At 43.5% G+C, this 22,131-nt stretch overlaps 1 protein-coding gene across 2 annotated transcripts; it reads right to left on the bottom strand.

Moving 5' to 3' along the window:
- Positions 1-523: 523 nt before the first annotated feature.
- On the bottom strand, positions 524-20,568 carry LOC122927101 (phospholipase A2 inhibitor and Ly6/PLAUR domain-containing protein-like). 2 transcript variants are annotated; one of them, XM_044278683.1, is made up of 6 exons: positions 20,517-20,568; positions 15,206-15,434; positions 13,466-13,585; positions 10,482-10,628; positions 2,642-2,779; positions 524-824 (listed from the first exon to the last, which is right to left on the bottom strand). In XM_044278683.1, the coding sequence occupies exons 2-6, from the start codon at positions 15,255-15,257 to the stop codon at positions 628-630; spliced, it is 654 nt and encodes a 217-aa protein (XP_044134618.1). In that variant the 5' UTR covers positions 15,258-15,434; positions 20,517-20,568; the 3' UTR covers positions 524-627. The 2 variants fall into 2 exon arrangements, with proteins under 2 accessions (XP_044134618.1, XP_044134619.1); XM_044278684.1 differs by lacking the exon at positions 20,517-20,568 and having other exon boundaries at positions 15,206-15,633.
- Positions 20,569-22,131: the final 1,563 nt, after the last annotated feature.

The following is a 22,131-nucleotide window of genomic DNA, read 5'->3' as shown; positions in this document are numbered from 1 at the left end:
TGTTTTATTATTCAGCCTTTTTTGAGATGTTAAAGGGGTTGTCCGGGTTCAGAGGACATACCCTTATTTTCACCCAGGCAGCCCCCCTGAGGCTACCATCAGAGCATCTCATGCTCCGATGCACTCCCTTGCCCTGCACTAGATCGGGCAGGGCCAGGGCTCTTTTGTTTACAATAATACACTGCTGGGTGGAAGTATCCGCCCGGCAGTGTGTTCGGTGACATCACTGGCTCTGATGGGCGGGCTTTAGTGCTGCCCTAGCCATTTTACTGGCTAGGGCAGCACTAAATCCCACCCATCAGTGCCGGTGACTTCACCGGACTTCCTGGCAGCCCCATGGAGAGCCCGGTTCGTCACCGGAACTCCTAAAAATGACTTTGCCCAGCGCAATTTAGCGCAGGGCAAAGGAGAGCATCGGAGCAGGAACTGTCCAAGTCAGGGGAGCTGCCTGGGTGAAAATGGGGATATGTCCAGGTTTAGCTCTGAACCTGGACAACCCCTTTAATGATATGTTTCTGTTGACAACCGATATACTCAAGCTTACATCTCTCACAGGAGTTGTCACCTAAAAGTTTATAACTCTTGAAGAGGATGAAAACGTATTCATAATCTGTACTGACAATGTGTTTACTTCAGGAGTATCAGGAGCACAATCGCTGATATCATTGAGAAGTCCAGCCCTCTGTACATGGTTACAGCTCCACCGCCGCAGGGAAATGTCGACTCCATGTTCAGGAATCCAAAACTTATATTCTGATTCCCAATCTCACAGATGCTTTTTGTGCCGCATCCACGGTAGGATTCCACATTTTTGTCTGTACCTGCTAAGAAGCAAAGAGATATGTTCATGAACTGTTACGAGCCAAGAGTGAGAAACCATTGGTGATGCCACCTGAAGCTACAATTCCCCCCACCTGCTATGCGCTTCTTTAAATACGATTGTGTTTGTATTTTAACCACTTACAGACCGGACCATTTACCCCGTTCCTGACCAGGCCTAATTTTGTAAATCTGAAATGTGTCACTTTATGTGGTAATAGCTTTGGAACACTTTTATTTATCCAAGCCATTTTGAGACAGTTTTTTCGTGATACATTGTACTTTATGATAGTCATAAATTTGAGTCAATATATTTCACCTTTATTTATGAAAAAATCCCAAATTTACCAAATACTTTGAAAAATTCACAATTTTCAAAATTTCTATTTCTCTGCTTTTAAAACAGAAAGTCATACCTCATAAAAATACTTATTACTTAACATTCCTGATATGTCTACTTTATGTTGTCATCATTTTGTAAATGTCATTTTATTTTATAAGGATGTTAGAAGGCTTAGAATTTTAGAAGCGATTCTTAAAATGTTTAAGAAAATTTCCAAAACCCACATTTTAAGGACCAGTTCAGGTCTAAAGTCACTTTGTGGGGCTTACATAGTGGAAACCCCCCATAAATGACCACATTGCAGAAACTACACCTCTCATGTTACTCAAAACTGATTTTCAAACATGGAGATCAAATTTCTAAATTTAACTTTTTTGGCAGATTTTCCATTTTAATCCATTTTTTATTCCATATTGCAATCCAAATTGGATACAACCATACCAGATGATACTCAACCAATCTGCAATTAGTCACTGCTAACTGCATACTGCAAGTGAACTATTAGTTAGACCTCAGATATACCTCTCAGAGAGATAATAAAGTGCTTAAATAACTTAAAGTGACAGTACAGATACTCAAGAGAGAAATATATCCACCATGTTATGTTGAATGACAAGATTGAACAGTTGAACCACCATCTTATGCATACCGCCATTTTGTGATATCTTTACAACACGTGTTATGTACATGGACTATCTGCTGCGGAGGCGGCAGTGTTATATATGAAGAAAAGTTGAAGTTAATAAAGAAGTTATTTCAAGCATTTGGTGTGCTCTTTAAACCTACTGTTTCATAGAACGGCGCTAGAGGAATTACAGAGTAATAGACAGTCTGGTAAACAGAGATATCAAAATTATTCTAATGCCACAGCGCAAAAGGCACTTCATAGTGCTGCGCCTGCCACAGGCCCCAAAGTGAAGGACAGCCCTTTGTACATGCACAGCATCTTCTTCATTCATAGCTATGGTGCTTTCAACACTAGCTGAGCAACGGTTGACTATTTCTGGAGCTCCTATGGCGGGGAATGTAGAGAACACTGTGCAAGCGCGGCCACCTCTTCATTCACTGCTATGGGACTGCCGGAGATAGCTGAGCCAGGACTGGTGTCTCCCTGGAGAAGAATTATTTTCTTCTGCTTCAGCATGTCAAATACTCCACTGGTCAGGGGAAAGTGGGGCATGCCCACTACTCACAACTAGTACTAAGGACTACCAGTTAACTATTTCCTACCCATAAGCAGCATTTTTGAATACATAGTGCATAGATAAGCCACTTGAATCATTGTACCACTGAAACTGCATAGTTAGAATGACAGGGAACATTTTAACAGCTTTAGAAGTGAAACATTTGATAACTTTAGCAGTGAACCACCGGGTCACTGCACATCACTCCTCCGGCAGCAAAGGCCCTTTTAAGACCAGTGTGGCACATGCCAGTTTTGATAAATCAGGACCTATGGACTTTATGACATGGACTTACCTATTGTTTTAGTGACCTGGAGAATGCATTTATTTTCATTTCCGACACAGTCTATGGTCGCGGTTCCCGAACATGCTTCACTGCCATCAGAACACATCTGGCACACTTTGCCATTTCTTCGGGTGCTAGCAGACTGCACTGCAAATACAGAGAGCAATAAAGTATTAATTAATTATATTTGAGGAATATAAAACATTCACCTTTTAGCACAATATTACTTTTAGGTCCCACATCTTGGGTGGATCAATTTATATCCTTTATATCTTTATCTCCTTTATATGTTTATATATTTATCTCCTGCACAGACATAAAAATAAATGATGCTGATATCTGTCTTTGACACATCAGATGTGATGGTCATTAGCAACTGCGGCATCTAATGGTCAAACATAAAGAAGCTCCCTCCGACTCCTAGTTCCAGCAACCCCCCATTCCCCCCATAGATACCTGTGAAAAGTTTGCGGGGTGGTGAGCAATTGTCATGGGACTGTCACAATATAATGCATTACACCCTGAGAGATCGTGTAATACATCCTTCCTCAAAATGTCAACAATAAGGGCAAAATCCCAATATACTTCAATGCTAAAAATGTAAAATAAAAAAAGCTTGATAAAGTTTTAAAAATTATAAAAAAAATATTTAGCATATCAAAATATAAACAATAAAAAAATAAACATAGCTGCCATCGCAACATCTGTACATGCCCAAAATATTAAGGTGAACACCGAAAAAAACTGACAATGCCAAAACTTTATTTAAATCTAATTTAGCTTTTATTTCTGAAAAGTTTCTGGTGGGATTCAAACTCACAACCTTCTACAGTACAGCTAAGAATCTTAACCACTGCACTATAGAGCTGCATGGCTAGTTACAAAAAAAAAAAAAAAAAAAAAAAAAAAAATTTAATAATATGAGATTTTTTTTATTTATTTTTTTAAGTAATTGGCCAGAAACTTTTCTGAAACAGAGGCTAAATTTAATTTAAACATATATATAAGTTTTTAGCCATAATATATTTACATATATTATGATATATTTAGAATATATAATATATTATAATATATGTAAATATATTATGGCTAAAACATCAGTAGTAGTTTCCCACATATTATGCATTCATATACATCAGAAGTATGATTTTTTTTTTTACATATATATATATAAATACGGATGTAGCAGAGTTAACACATGCTTTATGAGACGTGTTATCTAAACTAAATGCATTAAGCAAACATCTGTATATATATATATATATAATTGATTTTTTTATTTTTATTTTTTTTGTAATTACACATTAATATATAAATATAATCTCTATTTTTGAAAGGTTTATGACAGGATTCAAACTCACAATCTTCTACATTACAGCCCAGAATGTTAACCACTACACTATAAAGCTGCATGGCCAGTTGCTAAAAAAAAATATAAAAAAATATGAGACTTCTGCTGTATAGGAATACTTACTACTAGTAAGTATTCCTATACAGCAGAAGTCTTTTATATATATATTTTTTAATTTAAATACACTGACTTGAGCATGGCGCTTGAACACACGCGATATTCGGCAGAACACTGCGATGTGCCGAGCATATCGATGCTCAAGCCGAACTGGTGTTTGGCTGAGCATGCTCGCCCAGCATTACAGAACATCCAACCGGCCTCACAACCGCAGACCACGTGTGACCACACCAGCCCAGGACCTCCACATCCAGCATGTTCACCTCCATGATCGTCTGAGACCAGACACCCGGACAGCTGCAGCGACAATCGGTTTGCATAACCAAAGAATTTCTGCACAAACTGTCAGAAACCGTCTCAGGGAAGCTCATCTGCATGCTCGTCGTCCTCATCGGGGTCTGGACCTGACTGCCGTTCGTCGTCTTAACCGACTAGAGTGGGCAAGTGCTCACATTCGATGGCGTCTGGCACATTGGAGAGGCGTTCTGTTCACGGATGAGTCCAGGTTTCCACTGTTCAGGGCAGATGGCAGACAGCTTGTGTGGAGTCATGTGGGTGAGCAGGTTTACTGACGTCAACTTTGTGGATCGAGTGGCCCATGGTGGCGGTGGGGTTATGGTACGGGCAGGCGTATGTTATGGACAACGAACACAGGTGCATTTTATTAATGGCATTTTGAATGCACAGAGATACCGTGACAAGATCCTGAGTAGAGTTGAGCGAACCCGAACTGCAAAGTTTGGGTTCGTACCGAACTTTGCGAGTTCGGGTGCCCGGACCCGGACTTGTTCGATGTTTGGGTGATTTTATTATTTTCTGTTATAACATGGTTATAACGGAAAATAATAGCATTCTTAAAACAGAATGTTAAATAAAATATCTATTGAGGGGTAAAAAAAAACAAAAAAACACTGCAGGTCCTTTTGCAGGTCCTGAAGAAAAGAAGATACCGGCTGTGCGATCAAGTGGATGAGGTGAGTTTTTTTTTTATTTTTAACCCCTCAATAGACATTTTATTTAGCATTCTGTTTTAAGAATGCTATTATTTTCCGTTATAACCATGTTATAACGGAAAATAATGAAGTGAAGTTTTGGGTCCCCATTGACTTACATGGGGTCCGGGTACGGGGTGAAGTTTGGGTCCCGAACTTTGACCTGAAGTTCAGCCAAACCTGGCGAACCCAAACTTCCAGGGGTTTGCTCAACCCTAATCCTGAGGCCCATTGTTGTGCCATTCATCCATGACGGAAAAAAGAATATATAAAACATCCTGCACAATATGATAATGAATGCATAATGGCATAGGCAGGTTTAGCGTAGGACCCGCCTGAACTGAGACCACCTTGTCGCTTGGTAGGTGGGCTGAGATGTGTTTTGATCAAAATGTATTGACCAAGTGTCTCAGATTTTATCAACCGAGTGAGGGCTTAGTCCATATGTTATGCTTGCATCTATTATTATAGTGCATTATTGTCTGTGGCCATTCATCCACGACCATCGCCTCATGTTGCAGCATGATAATGCACGGCCCCATATTGCAAGGATCTGTACACAATTCCTGGAAGCTGAAAGCATCCCAGTTCTTGCATTGCCAGCATAGTCACCAGACATGTCACCCATTGAGCATGTTTGGGATGCTCTTGATCGGTGTATACAACAGCGTGTTCCTGGCAATATTCTACAACTTCGCACAGAAGAGGAGTGGACCAACATTCCACAGGCCACAATCAACTACCTGATCAACTCTATGCGCCTGAGATGTGTTGCACTGCGTGAGGCAAATGGTGGCCACACCAGACACCCCACCCCCCCTAGTTAGGCAAAACAATGCACATTTCAGAGTGTGTCTTTTATTGTGGGCAGTCTAAGTCACACCTGTGCAATATTCATGCTGTCTAATCAGCACCTTGAAATGCCACACCTGTGAGGTGGGATAGATTATCTCGGCAAAGGAGAAGCGCTCACTAACACAGATTTACACAGATTTGTGAACAATATTGGAGAGTAATGGGTCTTTTGTGTCTGTAGAAAATGTTTCAGATCTTTGAGTTCAGCTCATGCATAATGGGAGCAAAACCGAAAGTGTTGAGTTTATATTTTTGTACAGTGTAGATGGATAGATAAATAGATAGATATGAAATAGTGTAGATATGATAGATTCATCCCCTGCTGGGATCCATTACAGTCAATGAGGCCTGGAGGCGCTCTGTCTATGCCAGATAGATGACCTCCGGCAGGCTGTCAGTACAATTTGCCAGAAGATTTTAGCGTCAGTACGACACCACACTTAGGCTATTCTTGCACCTAGGAAATTATCTGGTAAGACGTGTAGAGCTATTTGACAGTATCCCGTTTGTTGAAGTCAATAACATTATACACAGTTTAGGCTACTTTCACACTAGCGTTCTGAACGGATCCGATCATAATAATGCAGACGGAGGCTCCGTTCAGAACGGATCCGTCTGCATTATTTTGGCATATAAAAGCTAAGTGTGAAAATAGCCTCGGACGGATCCGTCCAGACTTTCAATGTAAAGTCAATGGGGGACGGATCCGCTTGAAGATTGAGCCATATTGTGGCATCTTCAAACGGATCCGTCCCCATTGACTTACATTGTAAGTCTGGACGGATCCGCACGCCTCCGCACGGCCAGGCGGACACCCGAACGCTGCAAGCAGCGTTCAGCTGTCCGCCTGTCCGTGCGGAGGCAAGCGGAGCGGAGGCTGAACGCCGCCAGACTGATGCAGTCTGAGCGGATCCGCATCCATTCAGACTGCATCAGGGCTGGACGGAAGCGTTCGGGTCCGCTCGTGAGCCCCTTCAAACGGAGCTCACGAGCGGACAGCCGAACGCTAGTGTGAAAGTAGCCTAAGTCCCATTATTATGACCACATCCTTCGCTCATGAAGGAAGTCACATGTGGTGAACTGGCTCAGTGGGTATATAAGGCGCGGTGTGCCAGATTGGTTGGTATATAAGGTGTGATCAGATAGCTTGGTGGGTATATAAGGTGTGGTGAGCTGGCTCGGTGGGTATATAAGGTGTGGAGAGCCAGCTTGGTGGGTATATAAGGTGTGGTGAGCTGGATCGGTGGGTATATAAATTGTGGTGAGATAGCATGGTGGGTATATAAGGTCTGGTGAGCCAGCTTGGTGGGTATATAAGAGGGTTAGGCAACCTTCAGCACTCCAGCTGTTGTGAAACTCAGAGCCAGCGCTTCCATACAGGTAAGGGGGGCAATTGCCCCATGGCCCCAGAGTCCTTAGGGCCCCCAAGCACACCACCCGACCCTGGCCAGTCCCGAGCCTTTTTTCTTTTTTTTGCGAGGCCTCCCGTTGGTGGCGGCCTTGCTCTGGCTCTGGGAAGGGGGCTCGGGAAGGGGGCCCATGGCGGCAGGTCACAGGGAGATTAACGCTTCCATTGTGGAAGCGTTCATCTCCATAGTCATCTGTATTGCCGTCCTCAGGACAGATACAGATACCTGTGCTGTGGGGCAGGGGAGGGAGAGGCATCTCTCTTCCCTGTTACTCTGATAGGCTGTTTATACCGGACTTTTACTGGCACATGGGGGGAGCGGGAGGCACTCGATACTGGCACATGGGGGGGTTTGGCACTTGATATTGGCACATGGGGGTTGGCACTTGATACTGGCACATGGGGGGTTTGGCACTTGATCCTGGCACAAGGGGGGGTTTGGCACTTGATCACTGGCACATGGGGGGTTTGGCACTTGATACTAGCACATGGGGGGTTTGGCACTTGATACTGGCACATGGGGGATTGGCACTTTATACTGGCACATGGGGGGGTTTGGCACTTGATAATAGCACATGGGGGTTGGCAATTGATACTGGCACATGGGGGGGTTTGGCACTTGATACTGGCACATGGGGGGTTGGCAGCTTCATACTGGCACATGGGGGGGTTGGCACTTGATACTGGCACATGGGGGGTTTGGCACTTGATACTGGCAAATGGGGGGGTTTGGCACTTGATACTGGCACATGGGGGGTTTGGCACTTGATACTGGCACATGGAGGGGTTGGCACTTGATACTGGCATATGGAGGGGTTTGCACTTTGTACTGGCACATGGTTTTTTTTTTGGCACTTGATACTGGCACATGGGGGTTTGGCACTTGATACTGGCACATAGGGGGTTTGGCACTTGATACTGGCACATGGTGGGGTTGGCACTTGATACTGGCACATGGGGGGAGGTTGGACAATTGTTACTGGCACATGGGGGGCATGGAGAGGCACTTGTTACTGGCACATGGGGGGTGGAAGAGAGGCACTTGTTACTGGCACATGGGGGGGAGAGGCACTTTATACTGGCGCATTATTATGGGGCACTATGGGGGCTTCTACTGAGGCCACAAAGAAGGGGTATTTTATATGGGGGGCTGTGTGGTACTAGTATTATCTGTTTCTGCAGTATAGTATTGGGAAGCACAGTGGCACAGTATTGGGGGTAGTAGGATGATTTGTTCAGAAGATGGGAGGATGATGGAAAAGTAGTAAACTAAGATATAATTTTTTTTGTCAAACTGCAGAGAAGGAAAATGGATACAAAATGGTGGTCTGGTCTGAAGGTCTGAATGGAGAAGAAGAGGACAGAGAACATCTACATTAAAGGAGATGTCACTGGATGTAAGAGGTATGGGGCGCTGTATTTCTGTAGTGGTGGGGGACGTTAAAGTCAGCAAGTGTCATGTGGGGGGGGGGGGGGCTTATTGTTTTTTGCCCCAGGGCCCCATTTCACCTAGAACCGGCCCTGGTGAGACTACAACTCCCAGCATGCAAACATGCTCGGCTGTTCTCAAAGCTTCCATAGAAGTGAATAGAGCATTCTGGGAGTTGTAGTTTCAGAATATCTGGAGTGCCGAAGGTTGCTGATCCCTGGTATATAAGGTGTGATAAGCTGGCTTGGCAGGTATATAAGGTGTGGCGAGCTGGCTTGGCAGGTATATAAGGTGTGGTGAGCTGGCTTGGCGGGTATATAAGGTGTGATGAGCTGGCTTGGCGGGTATATAAGGTGTGATGAGCTTGTTGATGTCATGGTTAACAGGGGCAATTTATCAGATTTGCAAAAATTGAAGAATATCATCTTTCGGGCAACGGGAGGCGGTATTTATGACACTGCGCAGTGTGAACTGTTCTCGCGCTGCTGTGGTGAAAGTGTATGGTGAGAGGACAAATTGCCCCATTGTGAATAAGTGATGTAGAAATTGTGGAGCATCACGTGCCATTGATGTGAGAGGTGAACGCCGACTACGAAGGTGGGCAAAAGGCGGACGGACGGCTGCAGTGGAGCAGCTCACCTCCAAAATGAAGCGTGGGGTACTATACGTGTGTCTTAAACAGCAGTCCAGAGAGCTCTACTGTGCATGAGGCGCCCGAGCAGACGGACGGCCACTGCAACTCTGTTAATGAGCAGAAAAGACTTCAATATGCGGGGCAGTATCAGAATTGGACCTCAGATTTTTGGCAGGGTTGTCTTTTCTGATGAGTCACGGTTTCTACTTCATGGAACAGATGGACGTTGGTGTCAGGAGAGAAACATCAGAGAGGGAACACCCTGCCACCATTGCTGGAAGAACACAAGCTGGTGATGGCAGTGTTATGGTCTGGGGAAGGTTTTCGTGGCATTCTCTGGGCCACTCATCCATGTGGATGGCGATCTCCCCCAGTTTGGGCATGAATCCATCCTTGTAGATCACGTACACCCATACATGCTGATTGTCTCCCTGGGGCAATGCCGGATCTTCCAGTAAGACAACGTGACATGTCACATGGCTAGAAACGTCCGACACTGGTTGGAAGAGCATGACCAAGACTTCCAAGTACTATCCTGACCCCCTGATTCACCAGACTTGAACCCAACTCAGCATCTGTGGGACCACCTCGATAATTGTGTTCACTCTGTGAATCCTCCTCCACGCCTCCTTCAGCAGCTGTGGGATTCAGTCAGCATGGCCACAGATACCTGGGCCAACCTACCAGGACCTTATGGAGTCACTCCGGGCTCGTCTAGTCGCTCTCTGTGCGATGACTCTGGCTACTAGCCGGTGATCAGAATAATGGGACACATAACAGTTGTCCCCGTTATATAAAGTCTTGTAAATTTCATGATAATACAGAGAACCAATCTGCAGTGTCTTTCACAAATATTGCCACTAGATGGCGACATTGTTCGGTTTTTACCTGACACCATTTGTTAGCGGTGGTGACATTGTTTTTCACCCTGTTCACGCCTCCCTTTCAAACAAAGGGCAAATTTTGGTGGACACTTTGCAGATTTCACACATTTACACTGAATAGCGATCTACAAACCGGAATCCACATGCAATTGTGCAGACAGTGGCAGGAAGAGACTTACACTGAGGCAGCGGGGGATAGCAGTTGTCAGTATAACAGCAGGAAATGCCCAATCTGGCACTTTGGTTCTCAATGGTGAAACTTCCCGTCTTATTACAGTGAGATGTCGGGCCACAAGATCTGTACAAGAACTCACTTGTCTTCCCATCTAAAAAATAATAATAAAAAAATAAATAAAGGATATAAATTTTTTCAGATTTGATTGGGGGAATTTTTATGAGAAAGTGAGAGACAGAGAAAGAGATAGATAGATATTTGATAGATAGAAAGATACATAAGAACATCCCAGAAGCTGACAGTATACCAGAGCCTGCAGAGGGAGTACAAACTGGCCCCATATCTGGAGAAACTCCCCAATCCAAAAGACCGACAGATCCTGAGCCGGTACAGACTGAGCGCCCACAGCCTGCTCATTGAATCCGGGCGTCACCGACAGAGGTACATGCCCAGGGAGAGCAGACTGTGCCAGCAGTGCGACCAGGAGGCCGTGGAGGATGAGGCTCATTTCCTGCTGCGGTGCCCCAAATACTCAGCAGTGAGGGAGACTGACTTCAGGAGACTGTCTAATCTCTGCCCAGACTTCATCTCCATGGAGGAGGAAGAGAGACTCTCCATACTGCTGGGGGAAGAGGAGAACACAACGGCCATAGCAGCACAATATATTACTGCCTGCCATAGACTGAGAGGAGCCTGATATACCATGGACTCCTATACCCCCACCCTGGACCTGTCCCCACCCCCAACCCTACCCTATTATTTCCCACTTGCTTTGGCAATGCTAAAATGTATTTAGTCCTGCCAATAAAGCTGATTTGATATGAGATAGATAGATAGATAGATAAATAGATAGATAGATATTATATAGATATATATCAATCAATGATTGATTGATAGAGAAATAGATAGATAGATAATGAATAGATAGATAGATAGATAGATAATAGATAGATAGATAATAGAGATATAGATAGATAGATAGATAGACATTAGATAGATAGACATTAGATAGATATTTAGAAAATGGATAGATAGATTATATATAGATAGATAGATAATACATAGATAGATTGTCATGGCCTCTGTTGACACGGTTGCCATGCATGCTGTTGCCCGAGGCAATGTGTTGTTGCAGCATGTAGGTGGCTCCTCCTTTCCCCTTGGTACTTCCCTGTCTGGTGCCGGAGGGGTTAATTATCTGGCTGGTGTGGATTTAGGTGTCTCTTGGGTGTGGCCTCTAGGCTTTTTATATGTTGTGTTGTGAGCCTGAGGTCAGTTGCCTTCAGCCTTTGTGTGAGCTGGAGTGCAGCTCCTATCCTGGATATACCACCTGTCCAGTGGGAGGGCCTCCTAGCTAGACATCAATTTCTCCTTGATGCCTCACCTATGTTCCCTATGTCTTTACCTTCCCTTGTATCGATGTTTGGTGTCGGTTATGTGCAGGGTCTGTTGTATGTCTAGTTGTCGTTACATGTCTGGCTTGTGGGTGTCTGTGTTCCAGCATGTTTGCTAGACATTTCCCCTGTTAGTCACCTGGAGGGGGAATCACAAGTCGGTGAACAGCTCTGCCTGGGGTTGCCATGCTTCCTGTCTGCATGGAGGTCCGGTTTTTGTTGTGGCCATGGCAGGTAAGTACATGTTGTTTCTGGGCTCTTACCTGCCAATCCTGTGGCTGGTCACTGGCTGCCCTTTCCTTGCAGCTTGGCTGGTGGAGACTCCTGTTCATCCGCATCTGGGATGAACAGGTTGTCTCCAGCTCCTAACCTCATTGCAGGGATCTTCAGGGTAACTCAGGGTGTGAGCTTCCTGTGTATGAGACCACCTACCTTCTGGGTCTGCTCATATGGTTAGGAGTCAGGGCCAGGATTAGGGCGGCTTTAGGAGGTGACCTGCTCCTTTATCCTATCTCCCAGGCATAGTTGCTTCCCCATTTTCCTCATTACATGGTGACAGTATGTCTAGCTAGGAGGCCCTCCCACTGGACAGGTGGTATATCCAGGATAATAGCAGCACTCCAGCTCACAAAGGCTGAAGGCACCTGACCTCAGGCTCACAACACAACATATAAAGAGCAGAGGGGCCACACCCAAGACACACCTAAATCCACACCAGCCAGATAATTACCCCTCCGGCACCAGACAGGGAAGGACCCAGGGGAAAGGAGAAGCCCCCTACATGCTGCAACAACACGTTGCCTCCCTCAGGCAACAGCATGCACGTCAACCATGTCACGGCGCACACAACAGAGGCCGTGACATTGAAATAGATATATATATATATTAGATAGATAGACAAATAAATATATAGATATTAGATAGATATTTGATAGATAGATAGATAATGGATAAATAGATTATATATATATATATTAGAAAGATAGATAGGTATATAGATAGACAGATATTACATAGATAGATATATTGATGATAGATAGACATATATATATATATATATATATATATATATATATTAGATAGATAGATAATGGATAGATACATATATATTAGATAGATAGATAATGGATAAATAGATAGATGATTGACAGAAAGATATTAGATAGATAGATCATGGATAGATACATATATATTAGATAGATGATAGATACATATGAGATAAATAGATAGGTAACCCACGCCATGTAGAATTTATCAAAATATGATGGATATCCAGCTCTCCCTCTTAGTGCCCCCACACTGTACTCGTCAAGCCCTGCTGACCCCAGCGGCAGGAGATACACAGGCCGAGGAATGATCCTCTAAATTCAGGCCTGAGTCCAGCTGCTGAGTCTGTCACCCATTAGGGCTCAGGCCAAGCCTGCCAATTCCCACAGATGGTAATCATAACGGTGTGCGTACTAGCAGGCTGCTATGGCGGTAATGTCATGCCACATAGATAGTTAGATTTGTGATAGAGATATATAGATAGATATGAGATAGATGATAGATAGAGAGATAATGTAGGAATGTTTAAGGATACATTAGGACTTACCCTTGATGGTTTCCTGGTACATACTTGTACAGGTGTGGCCCTGTGGGCAGGTTACTATTGGCCCCTCTGTGCAGGAGGAGTCACCGAGGGCTATACATTTTATGCACTCGAGAGAAAAGCCTAGAAAGAAAGAAAGTCATTATAATACGTACAACTGCATCTCTATGTTGTAACTATGTTTGTTACCTTCATTATTTCTTACAGTTTTTCTTAACTTTTTTTTTAAATTATATTTTTTTTTAGATTTTTGGGATTATTTCCAGTAGGTGATAGTGAAAATCTTACCATCACAACGATGCACGGGCCAGTATTCTAGGCTTATATAGCAGTATATTTTACATTGTATTATACATTTTCCCACCAACCAGAGAATAAGTGAGTTCCTCAGTATTTTACAGTTTGTTCCTTTTATTACTGTCCTGTGCTTCCTCTCTATAATCACATGGGTGTTTCCTTTGATCTCTGGAAGCCCCTGGGTTATATATTGCCTCAGCTGGACCCCCCATAAACTGCTGGCAGCTCACAGCACAATGGTGGAGGAGCAATTTGCAAGCATTTCCACCTGAACAGGAAACTGATGGATTATGCACCACGCCTTGTAAAAGAATGTAGAGTTTCCCCCCCAACTTTCCTAGAAACACATGTGGCTAAGAAATGGCTGAATATAATGATGAGAGAAAACTCAATGTCATGTACCAGGCATTCAATGTGGATGTCACTTACCCTAAGGGTGTACATGAAGATAACACACGTGGGGCCCTGAAAAAGTGGGGCCCAGTTTAAGAAGAACGTAGTCTAATGAGTAGTAAGAGCCCAAACAGGACATTTCCAGCTTGTGCATCAACCCAAGTGTCACAGAAAGCTGCAGGCAAGCACCACGGCTTTCTGTCCCAGCTGGGCTAGTGGCGCTGTGGTGGTCATGAACAGCACTTGAAGGATAGCCCAATTTCTATGGAGCCCCCTGTCCTTGGTGTGGACCTTTATTTTATGATCTCTAACATCTGACCCAACAATTTGGATTGGATTCTAATTATATCGAATTTTTTTAATTTTATTTTTAGAAAGATTTGGATTGAATTCTGATTCTATAGAATTTGAATAAAAAAATTGGATTGAATTCAGATTGTATAGAATTCAATTTTTTTTTAAAGATTGAATTGAATTCTCATTCTATAGAATTTGAATTTTTTTTCTTTAGAACAATTTGGATTGAAACCTGATTGTATTGAATCCAATATTTTCTAAAATAATCTAGATTGAATTCTGATTCTATAAAATACAAATTAAAAAAAAGATTTGATTCTTATACTACAGAATATAAATTTTTCAAAAAATTTGAATTGTATTTGGATTCTATAGAATCAACTCGCTCAAAAGTCAAGACTGACCCTTCCCATGTATAAAATTTGGAAATGGTGCATTATACTATCTTCCTGCCAAAATGTGCACTGTGTTTGCCATGTGGCGCCCAATTTCAGACCAGATTATGCACAGTGCTTAGAAATGAAACATTTCATAAAAATTCAGTGCAAGCCCATAAAAGCCTAGGGAATGTTATCTGAAATAGGTCTTCATAATTTCCACTCCCTTTCCTAACCCCTCAGGACACAGGCTTGATATGCTGAAATTAGAGCAATCCAATCCTCAACACACACCCCCACCCCACCACTTGGTCATTATTTATATAATCAGTTGCTAAAAACAATCTAAAAAATGCTATAGAAAAATATAAATATATACCTGTTTTAGCAAGAGCAGAGAGAATGCACATGAATACCCAAGGTGAGGCCATGTCAGCTCTATTCCAGTGAGTGCAGACTCCAACAGTTGGGTGGAGATAATGACCCCTTATTTATGGAGAAGGATAGAGATAGCCATCGTCTGGAGGGGGGAGGGGGGCACCAAATGACCAGTTAGAGACAGTGTACAGGTAGCATGACGTAGTCTAAAAAGAGAATGTTTTTCCTTTCTGGTAAAAAAAATCTTTGGTTATTTCTGAGGCCTTTACATGTAAAAATTTTAAATCAATACAAAGATATGTAAGAAAATAATATCAAAGTCACAAAAAATAAATTTAACAACATTATATTTTTGTAATAGATTAAGAACACATTCTGGTTCAGTACTTAAGGCTCAGAATTTATTTATTTTTCTATTAATTTATTTGATCTCTGCAAACGTTTTTATTTTTCCATTGACTTAGGGCTTGTTCACACGAACGTAAGGGCTCCGTGCCCGCGCTGTGGACCGCATGCGGATCACGGACTCATTCACTTGAAATGGGTCCGCGATCCGTCTGTTCCACAAAAAGATAGAGCAAGTTCTATCTTTTTGCGGTGCGGAGGCACGGAATGGAACCCCACGGAAGCACTCCCTAGTGCTTCCGTGGGGTTCCGTTTCGTGCTTCCGTTCCACACCGCATCTTCGGATTTGTGGACCCATTTTCTCCTACTTTGCTCGCTCCATCCCTGTGACATACTATTAGAGCACAAAAAAGCAGCAATCTGTGACGTAAGAATACATCACCGAGTGGGAAGGGGCTAAAGTAATAATAATAATCTATAAAAAAAAAATAACAATACATATTTTTTTTTTTTTTCACGGTAACTGACTCTGAATATTCTTTGTGGACAATGACGTGTTACGCTTTTCTGATTTTTGCTGATTTTTTTAATGTTTTTTTATTTGAGCTGCATTTTATTAAAATAAAAGTAAATAAAATAGTTTGAATATCTGCAGTTATTCGCCATATTTCAATTGAATATCTGCAGTTATTCGCCATATTTCAATTTCCTGAAGAAAATGCAGAAGCTAACTCATACACGACCTCTGGAGTATGCTGCTGCACAACCTCCAGGTGCTGCCGTACAAGCTCTTTTGGATAATCCTCCCTTGGAGTGATTACTTGTACTGTACAGCCAAGCACCTGGCGCTCTACCGAACTTGTCACTATTTGGTTTTTCTACTGGATTTCTACGGAATATACAGAGTTAGGCCTCTTGCACACGACTGTATGGCCTTTTAAGTATTTTGCAGAACCATTCATATATGTATTTTGCGGAACCATTCATATATACGGAACCATTCATTTCAATGGATCCGCAAAAAAAACCAGAAGGTATCCGTATGCCTTCTGTTTCCGTATTTCCGTTTTTCCTTTCAAAGATAGAACATGTCCAATTATTGTCCGTATAAAGGACAAGGCCTAAGGGCTCATGCACACGACCGTTGTTGTTTTGAGGTCGTTTTTTTTTTCTCTGATTTAAGTCCTCTTCCGTTCCGTTATTCCACAAAACATATCCGTATGATTTCTGTATGCGATCCTTTTTTTGCGGAACGGAAACGGAAGCAGTAACTTATTAATCACCAAACACATGAGCAATATGGGCTGGGCATAGCATTTCTACAGTATGGATCGCAAAATACGGATAAAATATGGATGACATACGGATGTGTTCCGTCTGCGCTCCGTATTTTTTGCGGACCCATTGACTTGAGTCTGGAGGTGGCAGCAGCATCAGGAGGCCACAGAGTGGCAAGGTGACATAGTGTGGAGGTGGCAGCAGCATGAGCAGACCACAGAGTGGCACAATGACAGAGTCTGGAGGTGGCAGCAGCATGAGGAGTTCTTCTTGGGGTAACTATTGCCCCCACCACCACACTAAACACCCGCGCTGATGCCACACAGCTTTTCCAGGGTGGATGCTGGATGTCAGGGGCAACGTGTTGTAGCATGTTTGAACTTTACTCCTTTCTCCTGGTTCTTTCCCTGTCTGGTACTGAAGGTGTTAACTTCCTGGCCGGGTGTGGTCACTAGGTGTGTTTATTGCATGTGGCTTGCTGGCTGGAGTTAGTGGTACTCCAGCTTCTGTTGGTGCTGGAGCTATGCTCCTGTCTTGGGTGTTCCATCTGCTCAGTCCTTGAGGGCCTCCTAGTGGGACATTGATGTCCTTCCTTTGTCACTTACCCTTTATATGAATAGGTGGGTGTTGTCTTGTCTAGTGGTTTTTCCATGTCTGGTCTATTTTGGTGTATTATTCCTGCATGGATGCTAGACATCTCCCTTTGTGTTTGTACCTTCTGAAGAGGGTGTCAGCATGTTTCGCCTGCCGTATTCTGGCGTGCATGCTTGTCCTCCGTAGGGAGGGTGAAAAGTGGGGTTCTGTTAACGGTGCGGTTCGCGGTGACTGTGGTTGCCGTTTTGGTGTGGACCGTTACTGGTGTTTGAATCCCCCCCTCGTCCATTTCTCACTGGTTCCTGACTCTGGTGTTGTTTGTGCTGGCTGCATTCCTGTTGTACTGGCGGTGGTGTATGCTGGTTCGGTGATGTTTGCTGGTAGCGACCTTGTGTCTGAACTGGGTCTGAGTTTGGATGCAGTGTATGTGCGGTCGCTCCTGGCTGACCTGGATGACCGAGTCAACCAGATCAAGTAAATAAATAAAAAGGAAATTAAACCCCCCCCCCAAAAAAAATCAGTAATTTTCTCACCTCAGCACACAAAGGCTAATAAGGCCTTTTTTTTTTTACCACTAATGCACGCCAAAAAGGGCCGTCATTTTCTCACTTCACCACACAACGGAAAATACCTTTTTGTAGCAGTAACACACACCAAAAAGGGTTTTAGGACATATAACTGCAGCGCTGAGCGGCAAATATATTTTTGGTCTGCCACTAATACAGGGTAAAAATGGCTTTAAAACAGATAACCGCACCGCTGAGCGACAAATATATTTTTTCTTTTTACGGTAATACACACCACAAAAGGCTTTAAAACATATACGGTAACTGCACCACTGACTGGCAAATATATTTTTGGTTTGTTACTAATACTGTACACGGCAAAATTGGCTTTACAACAGATAACTGCACCGCTGTCTGGCAAATATATTTTACTTTTGCCACTAATGCACGCCAAAAAAGTCTGTAATTTTCTCACTTCACCACACAACAGCTAATAAGCCCTTTTCTTCCCACTAATAAAAGCCAAAAAATGCTTTAGAACATATAACTGCACCGCACAAGGGCAAATAAGACATATAAATATTTCCTTGTAATAACCCCTGTTAATATCTGTATCACACAGCACTTGCACCCCAATAACAAGAACGGTTTGCTGGAATTACAGAGCTGTATAATGGCAATTTGGATCCCCAGTCAGTGCAGCAAGGTGTAATAGGATTGTTCCTATTACCCAGGCTGTAACCTCCCCTACTGAACCCTGTTCTACATAAATGCTGTGGATGATTCCTCCCTGTCCTTTCCCTGCACCTTGAACAATCTTTCCCTGCACTGGTAAATCGCTTTTTCTGCACAATTAAATAGTTTTTCCTAGCACTGTCCCTAGCGCCTGCTGACGTCTCTCCCTGCACTAAGTACCCTGGAAAATGGAAGGATCTAAGATGGCTGAGGGTATTTATAGGGCTGTGACATCACAGGGCTGTCTGGCTGCTGATTGGCTGCATGCGTGGCATTATGGGTGATCCTGCCTTACCAGAGTTCCTTTCTCCATGTCCTCACATGTGCAGCAGACTTTTTTGGAAAAAATGTGATTCATTACCACGAAACACGGCTTCGGTGGGAATCAAATTTTTCCTGAAATTTGGATCAAATTCCACTTTGTCGCTCATCTCTACATATAATGTATTGGGAATGTTGGATTAAAATTTCAAATGGAGGGGAACGAGAACAACAACAACAAAAAAGAACGCAATTCTGGCAGTTTTATGGGTTTTGTTTTTATGGTGTTTCCTATCCAGTAAAACTGATACCTGTTCCCTTCATTCTCTGGGTCAGTATGATTACAACAATACTACATTTACATTGTTTTTCTTGTGGTTTAATATTGAAAAAATTAAAATAAAAACTTTGGAAAAAATAATTTTTCTTTTGCATCGCCATATTCTAGCCCCCATACATAATTTTTTAATTTTTTTATAATTACGTCTACAGGGCTCTGTGAGGGCTCATTTTTTGCGAGGTGATCTGTAGTTTTTATTGATACCATTTTGAAGTGTGTATGAGTTTTTGATCACTTTAGTCAATTTTTTAGGAGGAGGTGAGGCAACAAAATAGCAGTGAATCAGCCATAAAAAATTTTTTTTTCATTACATCGTTCACTGAATGGGATAAGTATTTGTATAGTTTAATATTATGCATATTTATGCACATGCAGTGCTAATAATGAACACTAGGTGGCAGTATGCAATACAAGGTGAGGATCACCACTTTTAGATGTAAAGAGAAATGTTGCAGTTTTTCTATTTTGCATTTAATTTTTTATTTTCTATTTTACTACTGGATATGTTTATTATATGCAAGAAAAGAAAGTGCGCTGAAGGAGAACTTGTAACTCATTAGACTAATTCCTGGCCACAGTGCTCATCCAAAAGGGCTTATGTTGGGTGCACGTCCCTCTCCACACTTGGGACTATATAATGACCAAGAAAATATTAGATGGCACACCAACGTGTATCTTTATTTTATTCAGCCATATGAAGTGCAGTAGTCAAGAACAGCCAGGGGTGTGCCGGCAATGAGGCCAGGCGAGGCGATCGCCTCAGGTAGGGGCAAAGGGGGGGGGGGGCTCTGTTTGTTTTCATCTCAGGCAGCAGGAATGCTAGGTGCGCCCCTGAGAACAGCAAACAACCCTTTTTCAAACTCATACATACGCCCCTCATTGCATGCATTTACAACAAAAAGTTTTTCATGTGCGGACCTCTCTCTGAATTTGCCTGAATATGCAAACAAATCATAAAATATTTTGGTTTGTTAGAATCAGACGTTAATGAATTGATAGGATTAATTCTGAATTGATAGAATCGATTTGCTTATCTTTAGTATGTATATTTGTACCTCCTTGTGCTTTATAAAACAATTTTCCTCAATTGTTTTGATCTGCTAATCTTTTGGTGGTAGCCTCAAATTGTTCAATTTGTGTTTTTTTCTTAAAAAAATAAAAATAAATCTATTCCTGTGCTCAGGGCTGGTGCAAGGATTTTTGCAAACACAAGCGAAGCTACATTTTGGCGCCCCCCGCTCACCACTGCTCACCTGGTCCCGTCTGCAGCAGCTGGCCTCTCCTCTGTGTGGTCCTGGTATCTTCGCTCTGCTTCAGACAATCGCTGGTTTGAGGACCGTATTTTTCACCCCATAAGACGCACCTAGGTTTTAGAGGAGGATAATAAGAAAAAAAAAAAATTCCATTACACCTCAGGTCAGACCAGCAATCAGACCCCCAATGTTAATCAGACCTCAGCTCACAGCCCCAATCAGATCCCCAATGTTAATCAGACCTCAGATCAGACCCCATGTCAGCCATCAGCCCCCCATGTCAGCCATCAGCCCCCCATGTCAGCCATCAGCCCCATGTCACATTTCTCCCCCTCCAATCAATGTCAAATCACCCCCCTATGTCACATCAGCCCTCCATGTCACATTTCTCCCCCTCCTTGTCACATTTCTCCCCCCTCCATGTCACATTTTTCCCCCTCATGGCCTCAATGTCACATTTCTCCCTCCCCATGTGACATTTCTCCCCCTCCATGGCACATCACCCCCTCCTTTTTACATCACCCCATGACCCCCTATTCCTCCCCCCATGTCCCATTTCTCCCCCCTCCATGTCCCATTTTTCCCCCTCAAGGCCTCAATGTCACATTTCTCCCTCCCCATGTGACATTTCTCCCCCTCATGGCCTCAATGTCACATTTCTCCCTCCCCATGTGACATTTCTCCCCCTCCATGGCACATCACCCCCTCCTTTTTACATCACCCCCATGACCCCCTATTGTGTCACATTTCTCCCCCTCCATGGCACTGCCACTGGCACAAACTACAGACAATTCCACCCCATTAATGTTGTGTAAGTAAAGTAAGTTAATAAACATTATGCTGGCTTTGTGTGACTCACAGATTCACAGCATGAGTCACCACCAGCTCCCTCCAGTCCCTGCTTCTGCCCGCCGCCGCAGGCTGCGGCACCACTTGCCACGCCAGTCACACCTCCTGACCCCGTGACCGGCCGTGCTCACCCACGTGCTGGTCCCGCACTGTGAGTGAGAGCTGCTGCCGGGGCCGCACTCATGGCACACACGCAGTGCAGGCTGGGGCGGGCGCCCAGCGGCGCTGCAGCCCAAAAACTACTCGGACTCGGAGTACTCGCACGCAAGTGAATTGATTTATTTTAAGAAACAAAAACAAAGGTTTATTTTTCCGCCCATCCCTTCTCTGCGCCGGGTGCACCCTAAGGCAGCCGCTTGGTCTGCCTTATGGTAGCGCCGGGCCTGCCTGTGCTTGCGTCTCCATCTTATAGATATAGATGCCAGTTGCCTTTCCAGAAGGAAGAAAAACTGCGTGACTCACTCCAGGAACCTAGTTACCTTTCTAGGTAACTACCCCTTAACAGAGCTGTGCAAATAAAACTTGAATGCCTGAGAGGCCATGGAAAGGCTAGGGTTAATTTCAATAGTGTTACATGTCCCGTAAAGAACCTGACGCTTCCTGTGGTCAATATAAGTAACATTTCATTCCTGCGCTAACTTGCTATGACTAAGGGTGTTTGGCCATCCGAAACGCGTGAGTAGGCGGAGTCTTCTCCATTGTCTCTGCACCATGAGGCTTTTTGCGTTCGAGTAGAATGACAGCAGGATTTCTGAATCCTTATGTC

Source organism: Bufo gargarizans, chromosome 2, assembly GCF_014858855.1.
Source record: "Bufo gargarizans isolate SCDJY-AF-19 chromosome 2, ASM1485885v1, whole genome shotgun sequence".
In the NCBI taxonomy this organism is placed as follows: Eukaryota; Metazoa; Chordata; class Amphibia; order Anura; family Bufonidae; genus Bufo; species Bufo gargarizans.
The sequence above is the reverse complement of the archived record's forward strand: the minus strand, read 5'-3'. Positions and strand labels throughout refer to the sequence as shown.

Excerpts from the sequence above, each read along its gene's own strand:
- LOC122927101 (XM_044278683.1), bottom strand. The coding sequence starts at position 15,257 with ATGGCCTCACCTTGGGTATTCATGTGCATTCTCTCTGCTCTTGCTAAA. Across the intron at positions 10,629-13,465 it reads GTACCAGGAAACCATCAAGG|ATGGGAAGACAAGTGAGTTC; the intron begins GTAAGTCCTAAT and ends ATTATTTTTTAG. Across the intron at positions 825-2,641 it reads CCAGGTCACTAAAACAATAG|CAGGTACAGACAAAAATGTG; the intron begins GTAAGTCCATGT and ends TTTGCTTCTTAG.